This window comes from Ursus arctos, unplaced genomic scaffold (assembly GCF_023065955.2).
Source record: "Ursus arctos isolate Adak ecotype North America unplaced genomic scaffold, UrsArc2.0 scaffold_24, whole genome shotgun sequence".
Taxonomy (NCBI): Eukaryota; Metazoa; Chordata; class Mammalia; order Carnivora; family Ursidae; genus Ursus; species Ursus arctos.
Window position 1 is genome coordinate 23768227 of NW_026622919.1, and position 12017 is coordinate 23780243.

The window sequence follows — 12017 nt, forward strand, 5'->3', positions numbered from 1 at the left end:
AGCCCCTCCACTTTCTGGCTGATCGCCCCACTTTGCCTCAGTTTCCCCGTCCTAAAAGTGGGGCTAATAACCGTACTCTTCTCTTAGGGCCGTTATGACAAATAAATGGCACAGCGCAAATCGAGGGTAGCATCGAGCAGGTACCGAGGAAGTATCACCAGCCGGGGCTGTGGGCTTTCTCCCCACCTTCTCCGGTTCCCCAGGGCGTGGGCCCGTGGCCGGTCTGTGCGTGCGAGGCTCGCGGCTCAGCAAGCAGACATCGGCACCTGGCTGGGCGCACGGCGCGAGCCGGGGGTGGGCGGGGGTGGGTGGCGACGTGGGCGGGGACCGAGCCGAGCTCTCCCCGCTTCCTCCACCTGTGCGCCTCCCAGGAATTTGCCTGGGGCAGTCGGGGCTGCCGAGCCGCACCACCGCGGGGTCGGCGCCGGGCGGCGGGATTCGGGATGACTTGGTGCAGGTGAGTGTCCGGGGAGCAGAGAAAAGTGGGAGGTGGGCCCTGGCGGGCGGGGGCCTGGGCCGGGGACGCCGCGTTCTCCGGGCCCGAGCCCGACCTGTCCCCCCACATAGGCGAGGGCGGCGGGAAGGGGACCGGACGCCGTTGCGAGCCCCTGCTCTTTCCCGAACGCCGCGCCCCCAGGAAACCCTGGTTTTCCAGTCGGAAAATTGGACGTGGAGGTTGCGTCTGGGCCGGGGGAAGGGGTCGCTTGGATGTTCCGAGCGTGGGATTCGGCTCGCGGAGCGCGGCTCGGGACCCGGGGGCTCCGACCAGGGGCCCGCGGGCTCCGGGCGCACGGAAAGCCGAGGCCGCTCGGAAAACAGCCGGAGCAGTCGCGAATTTTAGAAAGTCGGGTTTCAGGCGCCCAGGCGCGCAGCCTCGAGGCAGAGTGCGCGTCCGTGCCGGAGCCGGGGCGCCGGAGAGCCCGAGGACTAGCGGAATAACCACAGGACGGAAAGCCGACGTGGAAGGCGGCTTTACTTTGTAGAGCCCACAACACAGGACAAAAATACGTTCTGTGTCTTTTTACCCCCAAAGTTTATTTTCTTTGTATTTTTCAATACTAGAACTATCGTCGAACACTGACAAGGAGGTCATCTTGCGAAATCTTGCAAAAGGGTGTTCGTGAGATGATTGATGCTTTCTGAGCGTTAACACGAAGCCCGGGTTACACAGAGGATGTGGCGGAGCGAGGGGAAGGAAGGGAGGCAGCCCCTGCGTGCGTGAGTGCTCGGGCTCTCATTCCAGTGCTCCCTCTCCTTCCCCAGCATTCCCCCCACCCCACGTTCCTTAACGTGTGACCTAGCAGTCCTGGCATCAGGCTCGGTGCCAACGAATTTAAAACTGGCAAGGCTTTGGCAAATTTGACTCTTCCTTCACACATGGACAGCTGGACGGCACAAAAGGTCTTGGCTTTAATTGATGTTGTTTGCTGTCGTTGTAGCTCTGCGATCTTAAGGCTGCTGTCCTGCGTGACCATGGGGGGAATCTAATGTTTCTTCCCCAAAAGAAACTAATTCTTTTAAGCTTTTCTTTATCTTTTTAGTTACCTTTTTTTTTTCCTTAAGAATTTTTTTTTTAAGTAATCTCTACACCCTACGTGGGGCTCGAACTCACGACCCAGAGAGCAAGAGTCCCAGGGCTCCACGGACTGAGCCAGTTAGGGGCCCCTCGTTTTCTTTTCTTTCTTCTTCTTCTTCTTCTTTTTTTTAAATTAAAAAAATGGCTGATTTGGGGGTGCCTGGGTGCCTCAGTCGGTGAAGCGTCCCACACTTGATCTCAGCTCAGGTGGTGATCTCAGAGTGAGTCGAGCCCTGTTGGGCATGGAGCCTACGTAAAAAAAAAAAAAAAAAAAAAAAAAAAAAAAGTCTAATTTTGAATGGAATTCAACTCCATTAGAGGCTGAAGCTGATGCTTTGCCATTGCATGGGACATTTTATTTGTAATATTTCACTCAACAAATATTTGATAATCTACTGTTTGCTCGGCATGGTGCTGGGTACTAGGAACACAATTGTCCTCACCTCTTGGAGAAGTGGTGACTCTAGCATATCTGTCATTCCCAGCTTCTTCTTTTTTTTTTTTTTAAGTAGGCTTCACGCCCCGCATGGAGCCCAACCTGGGCCTTGAACTCACGACCCGGAGACTAAGAGTCACATGCTTAAGAGTCAGATGCATACTGAACTGAGCCACCCACCTGCTCCTCTTAGCTACTTATTTTTAACACCCCCTTTCCTCTACAGGACAGAATTATTTTCAGTAATAATCATGTAATAATCAATACAATTCTCTTGCTTCTTCTATTTTAAGACAATTAAAGTAAACTGTAGGGGCGCCTGGGTGGCTCAGCCATTAAGTGTCTGCCTTCAGCTCAGATCATGATCCCAGGACCCCTGGGATCGAGCCCCACATCGGGCTCCCTGCTCAGTGGGAAGCCTGCTTTTCCCTCTCACACTCCCCTTGCTTGTGTTCCCTCTCTCTCTCTGTCAAATAAATAAAAAAATCTTTAAAAAAAATAAAGTAAACTGTAATTTCAAAAGATACCAAAACTGGATAAACTATTTTATGTATGAATTAAAATTGGCACTTACCAAACAAAATATTACATTTGGCAGTTTGTGCTGTTTTGCTGTTTTAAATTTTAAACGCTAATGAAAAAGTCGGTGGTCACACATAATGACAGAATTGAGGGGACTGAAGTTTGGTTTATTCATCTTTAAAATAGATGACAGGGAGGTGGGATAGGACCTTGCTCCATCCCCTCCACGCATTGACCCGGTATCCCGGTCCTCCAGGAACGGTGCAGCCCCTTGGGGGCTAAAAAAAAAAAAAAAAAATTGTGCTCTTCGTGTTTATTTCACATCCACTGCTTGAATGGAGGAATAGGTAAGGGCACATGGGTTAGAGCCAAACTACTCCCTAAGCCAGCTTGAACGATTCCCAATCCATTTACCTTTGAAAGGAACCTATGGAGCTGAGGGGTGTGTATTGGGAGCCAGCTGTGTGACTGAGTTGTTGAGATCAAATTCCATGAGAAAATATAATTTGTATAAAGGAGAAGCAATAAATGGTGCTCTTTTGAAGCTCATGTGTATTATTAAAACGTCACAGCAAGTGCAATGGTTGCTTGGAACTTAGAACAGCAGTTCTCAATCTTTTTGGTCTCCAGGACCTTTTACATTCTTTGAAATGATGGAGGACCCCCCCAGGAGCTTAAGAAAATTTATTCAAATTTTATTAGAGGACGGGGAGGGGCAGAGGGAGAGGAAGAGAGAGAATCCCAGCGTGGGGCTCGATCTCACAACCCTGGGAAAAAATGACCCGAGCCCAAGTCAAGAGTCGGACGCTTAACAGACTGAGCCCGCAGGTGCCCCAAGAACATTTCTTTATGTGAGTTTTATCTATTCCCATTGCCACATGAGACATTAAAGCTGAGAAAGTTTATTTTTTTAAAGATTTTATGTATTTATTAGACAGACAGAGAGAGAGCACAAGCAGGGGGAGCGGGAGAGGGAGAAACAGACTCCCCACTGAGCAGGGAGCCCGATGTGGGGCTCGATCACAGGACCCCAGGATCCTGACCTGAGCTGAAGGCAGATGCGTAACCACTGAGAAAGTTTAAAAAAGTGTATTTGTTCAGTCGTTAAAAGTAACAATCCCCAATGCGCCCCAAAGCTGAGAAAATTTAAAAAAGTGTATTTGTTCAGTCGTTAAAAGTAACAATCCCCAACCTTCGAGGTGTTAACCTCATGAATTTTAATGAAAAATTAATTATTTGAAGGCTTGCCCGGGACTGACTGATGCACTTCCTCGCTGGCTCCTGTGATGATTGGCTGGGGACTCTGCTTTGTCTCTCCATGGCACTCTGGGGGCAGCTCACAACATGGCTGCCGCCATGGCCGGTCCCCAGAACTCATTACCTGAGGGGGGATGTGGCACCAAGGTGAAAGCCAAGTGTCTTTTATTACCTACCTCAGAGGTGACCGATGCTGTTGGCATATTGGTCACTCCGGCCCACGGGGGAAGGGGCTACGCTAAGGTGTGACTACTTAAGGGGCACAGATCATTGGAGATTGGCTACCACAGGATTTTTGCATCTATTTTTATGAATGAGATTGGCTGTGATTATCCTTTTTTTTTTAAAGATGTTATTTTTATTTGGAAGTCATCTCTGCACCCAACACAGGATTCAAACTCGCAACCCTGAGATCAAGAGTCCAATGCTCCATCCACTGAGCTAGCCACGAACCCTTGGCTGTGATTTTTCTTTCTCATCACATCTTTCTCAGGTTTTGGTAAAATGTTTGTGCTGTTTCACAAAATAAGCTGGGGAGTGTTCCCTCTCTTCCTATTCTTTGGAAGAATAGAAAATGAAATAAAAAGGAAAATCTGGCACTACAGGATTATTCAGAATTTTCTCTTCTGGCCCGCGTCGGCTTTTGTAAGTTGCAGTGTTCTCTAAGAATTTATTTCCTCTGCTTTTTCAAATTTATTGGTACAAATTGTTAATTTATATTCTCTGATTCCTTCTTTAATGGCTGTAAGGTTCTAGGGATGCTCTCAGTGTTCCTGCCACTGGCGATTTGTGCCTACTCTTGTTTTTTCTTGATCCTGCCAACGAGTTTATTAGATTTTAAAAATAAAACAATTTTTGGCTTTGATGATTCTTTATAGTGTATATTTCCTTTAAAAAAAAAGATTTTATTTATTTATTAGTCAGAGAGAGAGAGCACAAGCAAGGGAAGCTCCAGGCAGAGGGAGAAGCAGGCTCCCTGCTGAGCAAGGAGCCCCATGCGGGGCTCGATCCCAGGACCCTGGGAGCGTGACCTGAACGGAAGGCAGACGCCTACAGGACTGAGCCCCCCAGGCGCCCCAGGATACTAGTATCTTATTGTTAGGATATAGGATAGTTCTTTTAGCTAGTCTCGTATGGATTGGCATTCAGGCTGTTTTCGGGGTTTTCGGTGTGACAGCAACGATGAGGGGAGAGACGGTTGTACTTTAGCTGTGTTGTGGTTTGACAGGCCAAGCGCCTCAACCCGCTTCTGTTGTTCCTCTGTCTGAGGCTTGTGTTAAACTTGACAGCCTCAGGTCATTGTGACCAGGAAAATTCTGTGTTAGCAGACTTGCATTCTTGTAGGAAATACGGTCAGAGCAGGCATACCCAAATACTCCCTTGAGGTCGGCTCTGCTTTTCAGGCATGGTGTGTGTCCCGGGGAGGGGACATGTTCTCATGTGCCCAGAGGAGCTTTTAGGAGGCCTGCATGACTGAGCTTCCTTCCACCTTGCCACGATCAAACAAACGAAACCATTTGCAAGTTCGACAAAGATGAGAGAAGGACCTCCCCCAGGTTGGTTGAAAACACAAGCTAAGAAATAATGAACCTCTTATAACAATTGTTGAAAACGCTGCAGTAGCCAGGCCTTCTACGTTTGGTACCCCTTCCTACGTGACCGCCAGCGACAGGCTTCATCAGAATTCAATACTTCATCCCTAGGATGAAACCAGACTTGTTTGGAATGTTAATATTTGCCATCATAACACGTATCCATGTTGATGTGTTTTGTTTTTATACGAGCAGGGGGGAGGGGAACGGGCAGAGGGAGAGGGAGAAGCAGGCTCCCCGCGGAGCAGCGAGCCCGACTCGGGGCTGCATCCCAGGACCCTGAGATCCTGACCTGAACTGAAGGCAGACCCTTAACCAACTGAGCCACCCAGGCGCCCCCCATCTTGATATTTTTTAATATAACAAAGTGAGGAGTCCCCTGTTGGGTGCAGGGCACTGTGACACAGGTCTGGGGAAACAAAGGTAAATCAGTCACCCTCTGTACCTCCAAACCCCTCTGTCCAGACCAGCGGTGTTCAGCCTCTCTTGCAGCCGTGGATTCCCTAGAGAGCCCGATGAAGACTGCGGAACTAGGAACATATGCATGCGGGATACACCGAAACTTCACGAATGACTTTAGCCAGTTCTGCAAGCCTGGGGGCCGATCCCTAATCATGCACCGAGGCTCAGATCTTTTGCTTTGCTGGAAGGGCAACGGACAACTGGAAAAATTAGAGATCACCCAGCTGAAAGGTCGTGTAGTGAGGAATATAGTCATGCCTTATAGTACTCCTCATTTCTCCTAGAGGAGGAAGCATCCTCCCAGTCATGGGGTGAGCAGCCTCCATTATCCTCCATTATTGACAGAGAGGTAATAGCTTCGCCCAGCTGGAAGCCGGGAGAGCTCTGACCAGAATCCAGGTCTATGGCTTGTACTGTTCCACCAGAGTGGGGGGGTAATATGAAATGCCACGAGCACAAGTGATGCTAGCGTCCATCATCCAGAGATGGAAAGTTCTGGGGCTCCTGGGTGGCTCAGATGGTTAAGCATCTGCCTTCAGCTCAGGGCATGATCTCCAGGTCCCAAGATCAAGGCCCGAGTTCGGGGGTGGGGGTGGGGGGGGTGTCCCAGCTCAGCAGGGAGTCTGCTTCTTCCTCTCCCTCTGCCTCTCCTCTTGCTTCTGCTCTCTCTGTCTCTCTCTCAAATGAATAAATAAATAAAATCTCAAAAAGAAAAGAAAAGAAAAGTTCTGATCAGTGATCAGGGTTACCTTTGCACGTGGACATTTTCAAATTTTGCAAAGTCTTTCTTCCTTGTCTCTCTCTCTCTCTCTCCCCATCTCTCCCTCCTTCTCTTTCTCACCTGGAACTTATTTGTCTCTACGATGAGTTCTCCTTTATTAAAATGATGTGTTCAGATCGGTAGGGGAAGAAAGGGATAAAGAAAGGGGGGGTAATCAGAAGGGGGAGTGAAGCATGAGAGACTATGGACTCTGAGAAACAAACTGAGGGCCTCAGAGGGGAGGGGGGTGGGGGAATGGGATAGGCTGGTGATGGGTAGTAAGGAGGGCACGTATTGCATGGTGCACTGGGTGTTATACGCAACTAATGAATCATCAAACTTTACATCAGAAACTAGGGATGTACAGTATGGTGACTAACATAATATAATAAAAAATCATTTAAAAAATAATTAAAAAAATCAAATGATGTGTTCCTCGAGGAAAGGGACCACAGGTGGTTTATTTCCATTTCCTCGCTGCCTAGCCAAGTGCCCCGGGCCAACGGCACTCACGGCTGAACGAATGCAAGTTCATTCTATGAAGAAAGAGATTACAGACAGAAGCTTTGATGACACGTGTGGTCCCCCGGCTCAGGTTCTGCCTTCAGAGATTACCTCTCGGATGTGAAGAGCGTCCGGCCCCACCTCAACCAGTAGGTTCCACTGTCCCACACAGCCCACCCGCTCAGCCAAAGGGGCTCCGCCGCGCCAGCTCGAGCTCCGTATGGTTCTATGTCGTGGGCTGTTAGCCACATGCGTGGCCTCTTCTGACATTCACGTGCGCCTTGGCGGACGGTTCGGATCCAGCCCGGCTGCCCCCGGTGGGCGGTTGGTGGAGCTGGACTTACAAGAAGCATCTAAGAGAGGGGGTAACGCTCTGCGAAAATGCCAGTTTTATGAAGTCTCAATGCGTTTTTAAGGAAACGGTTGGCCAAACGGAGGGTTAAGATCAGCAGGTCGTTAGGGGGTTTGTGGAAGATGTTGCAATAGTATATTTCTCTGCAACCATTGCTTTTTTAGCTGCTTCCCTGATGTTTTGATGTGTGGTATTTTGTTTTCGTTTATGTCACGCGATTGTCAAACTTCCCTTGCGGGTTCTTCTTTGACCCGTGGTGACTTAGAAGTCTATTTCTGAATTTTGAAAAACAGGGATTTTCTAGTTATACGTTTTTGTTGTTTGCTGCTGGCTTAATTGCGTGGGGACCAGAAAATATATTCCATATTATTTAAATTCTTTGAAATTTTGGACACTTCGCTTCTGACCCAGCCTTTGTAAGGTTCTGTGTGTGTTTGAAAGGAATGTGAACTCCGCAGTCATTGCATCCAGTGTTCTGCATGTTTTTTATATCAAGTTTGCTGATCGTCTGGTTCAAAAATCCTAAATGGTTGCTAATTTCTTGTTTGTTTGCTCTGTTGGCTGGGGAGAGGAATATGTTAAAATTTCTCACCGGGATTGGGGGTTTGTCTGTTTCTCCTTGTAATACTTTCAGTATTTTGTTTGATATATTTTGAGGCAATGTTAATTAGACAAAGGAATTTCTCCTGGTGAACTGAATATTTCACAACCTTCAGGTATCTGTAGTTTGGCTTTTTGTCTTTCAAATCTATTTCATTTGGTTTTAATATAGAGATATCAACTTTATGTTGGTTATTTAGTATGTTTATCTTCCCTTTTCATTCTCAAACATCTCTATATCCATGTGTTTAAGACGTGTGCCTTGCAACACTACATATCATCGGGCTTTTTTTTCCCAACCAGTCTATCTTTATATTTTAACTGGAGCATTGAACTCATTTACGTTGGTTTAAATCTAGCATTTCTTTTCTTTTTTTTTTTTTTAAAGATTTTATTTATTTATTTGACAGAGAGAGACAGCCAGCGAGAGAGGGAACACAAGCAGGGGGAGTGGGAGAGGAAGAAGCAGGCTCATAGCGGAGGAGCCCGATGTGGGGCTCGATCCCATAACGCCGGGATCACGCCCTGAGCTGAAGGCAGACGCCCAACTGCTGTGCCACCCAGGCGCCCCTAAATCTAGCATTTCATTGAGTGCTTTCTGTTTGTTCTACCTGACCTACGTTCTTCTTTCTTTTCTTGCACTTTTTGGTATTATTTTTTTATTATTCCATTTTCCTATCCATTAGCTTGAAAGCTATTCACTATTTGTATTATTTCCATGGTATTTACACTATAGATCATAACATATTCTTGACCTATCAAAGTCTAAAATTACATGGTATTTTTAATCCTCTTTCTGGGCAATGCAAGGACTTTACAACACTTTTAGTCTCTTTACTGCCCTTCCTGACTTATTTACTTTTCTTTCTCTTTCTTTCTTTCTTTCTTTCTTTCTTTCTTTCTTTCTTTCTTTCTTTCTTTCTTTCTTCTTGGATATACAAAACGGTGTTACTGCTTTATGTAGTCAGTAGTTACCTAGACTTACCCACTTACTTGCCATTTTGATTTCTCTTCATTCTTTTCTTCTAACGTGACTTTAGGTCCTTTAGTTCGACTATGCTAGGGGCAAATTCCCTCCAACGCTGCTTGTCTGAAAATGTTATCCCACCTTCATCCTTGAATATCTTGAAGGTAATCTTTTCTTCTCTGGCTACTTTTAAAAGATTGTCTCCTTTAATTTTCAGCATTTTTGCTTTGATGTCCTTTGGTGTGTATTTATTTTAACATTTTCCTCCCTGTGGCTTGTAGAGTTTCTGGAAAGCATGCGTTGAGGTCGTTCATTAGTTTTGAAAGTTTTTAACCATGTTCTTCTTCAAATATTACCTACCCCACCCTCTGTCTCCTCCTATGCTCACCGCATCCTCTATGTCCTTATTTCTTTCCAGTAATTTATTTTTCTTCAAGATTTTATCTTTTCTGGTAATCTCTACATCCAACGTGGGGCTTGAACCTACAACCCTGAGATCAAGAGTCATGTGCTCTACCGACTGAGCCGGCCAGGTGCCCCTTTCCAGTAATTTAAAATCCTTTGTTCTTCCGCCTTTCATATTGGTGGTTGTCTCCTGCTCTGTCTTCTAGTCTTGCCTAATTGTTAACTTTGACCACGGAGCTGTCAATACTGTTATTTGATTTTTTATTTCTAAAATTTCCGTCTGGCTCTTTTTTATATTCTTCGGTTCTGTGTTGAAATTCTCAAATCATTAACTCACAGGTCTTCAGCACTGGAAGTGTACTTACGTCACCATGTGTCTGAGAACTCCAGTCTCGGAAGGCTTGTGGTTTGGTTTGGTTTGGTTTGGTCTTACTTGCCTCATTTAAGAAATGTTATCTGCATCCGCGCTATCGTCTTTACAACATAGCTTGTGGAAATAATCTGAGAGGTAAGCTGCCTCCAGAAATGGCGCTTAATGTTTGCTTCTGCTAGGCACCGGGAGCACGGGCACTGTGTGGTTGCCTCAGTTCAGCTTCCAGGAGATGATGGGCAGCCTGGGGGCCAAGCCTGATTCAGCTTCAGCCCTTTGCCCGGAGTAGTCCCTTGAAGTTCCAACGCAAAGCAAAGGGGTTCACCTGGAACCCCTACCCCCAGCTCCACCCGTAGAGAATCTTGGACTCTAATAGCTATTCCCCTAATCCTAAAAGGCTGAGAAAAGCATGCCCAGCCTCTCAGCTGCACCCTGAGGAATCAGTGAACATATCCAGAGGGAAAAGGAACCTCATTCCTTAGCCTCCATTACCCGTCCAACCCTGCCCCTGTATTCACTACCTTGACTGCCATCTGAGTCCTTCAAGCAGATGTGTTTTGGTTTTGGTGTTGGTTCAGCTTGTCCAGTTGTCAGCAGTGGGGGGAGGGGGGAGTTTGTCTGAATCGCTCAGTCCACTCTTCCTGGAGGCAGAAGTCGCTCTTGCCCCTAAGGCTCTTAGATGAGTCAATGGTGGAGGAGGGGGAACCTCCATAAGACTGGTTTGGGGCTCTTACAGCAAAGGTGGGGTATAGCTCACTTAAATGGAGCTCAAGAAAATAAAGGTGATATTATTTGGACTTTTAATATTATGAAACACTTAATAGTTATTGTTACAGAATTACAGTGCATCCTGGAACAAAACGGGGGTTATGGGCACCGACTCCCCCGCCCCCAACTCCTGCACAGTTGAAAATCCACGTATCACTTTTTTTTTTATTTTTTATTTTTTTTATTTTTTATTTTTTTATTTATTTATGTGACAGAGAGACAGCCAGCGAGAGAGGGAACACAGCAGGGGGAGTGGGAGAGGAAGAAGCAGGCTCACAGCGGAGGAGCCCGATGTGGGACTCGATCCCAGCACGCCGGGATCACGCCCTGAGCCGAAGGCAGACGCTTTAACTACTGCGCTACCCAGGCGCCCCCCACGTATCACTTTTGACTCCCCCAAGACTTAACTACTAGTAGTAGTCTGCTGTTGCCTGGAAGCCTTCCCAATGGCATAAACAGTTTAACACATATTTTATATGGATGTGTGTTTTATAATGTATTCTTAAGGAATACCTAACTTCTTTGTTGGTATTTCTAGCCTGCACAGTTTGTCTGTGAGTTTTTCAAATTGTGGCACATCTCCAAAATATTTTCCAATATCTTTATTGAGAAAAATCTGCATATAAGTGGACCCACACAGTTCAGACCCATGTTGTTCTAGGGTCAATTATATATGGTAATTCATAGTTATTCTGTATATAATTTGAATGGGTTTCTGGTACTTGCAACCCCAGACGCCCAACTTTAGTACACAAAACCAGTGTGTATCTGCCACGTTTGCCTAAAATCTCACCAGAACTTTTTGGTTATTAACTTAATAGGTATAAAATACTATTTCAGGGGGGCTCCTGGGTAGCGCAGTCGTTAAAGCGTCTGCCTTCGGCTCAGGGCGTGATCCCGGCGTTCCGGGATCCAGTCCCACATCAGGCTCCTCCGCTGTGAGCCTGCTTCTTCCTCTCCCACTCCCCCTGCTGTGTTCCCTCTCTCGCTGGCTGTCTCTCTGTCACATAAAAAAAAACTAAAAAAAAAAAAAAAACTATTTCAAAGTTATTTTTAATTTCAATATTTCTAACTTTCAAGTGAAAACAAATATTTTCCTGTGTGTTTCCCAATAAATATATCTATTCCTGGGTCAGTTTTTTCATAGTCCGTGCCCACTGACTAACTGGTGTCTTAATGGTTTTTGCATAAGTGAGTTAAGATGAAACCTTTGCTTTCATATTGGTTAGGAGTCTTTTCAATAGCCCAGTAGTGCTATTTTTATTTCAGTGGTGTTTTTCACTGTGCAGATATTTCAAATATTTTTTTAAAAGATTTTATTTATTTGTCAGAAAGAGAGAGAGAGAGCACAAGCAGGGGAGTGGCCAGGAGAAGGAGAAGCAGGCTCCCCGCTGAGCAGGGAGCCCGATGCGGACTCGATCCCAGAATCCTGGGATCAGAACCTGA

At 46.4% G+C, this 12017-nt stretch overlaps 1 protein-coding gene across 2 annotated transcripts in view; it reads left to right on the forward strand.

The window, feature by feature from the left end:
- The first annotated feature begins 379 nt into the window (after nt 1–379).
- B4GALNT2 (beta-1,4-N-acetyl-galactosaminyltransferase 2) overlaps nt 380–12017 on the forward strand; it is a 43962-nt gene continuing 32324 nt past the window's right edge. For both annotated transcript variants that reach the window (XM_057318223.1, XM_057318222.1), the window contains exon 1: nt 380–457. In XM_057318223.1, coding sequence (XP_057174206.1) covers nt 444–457 — 14 coding nt within the window. In that variant the 5' untranslated portion in view covers nt 380–443. The remainder of the gene's footprint in view (nt 458–12017) is intronic.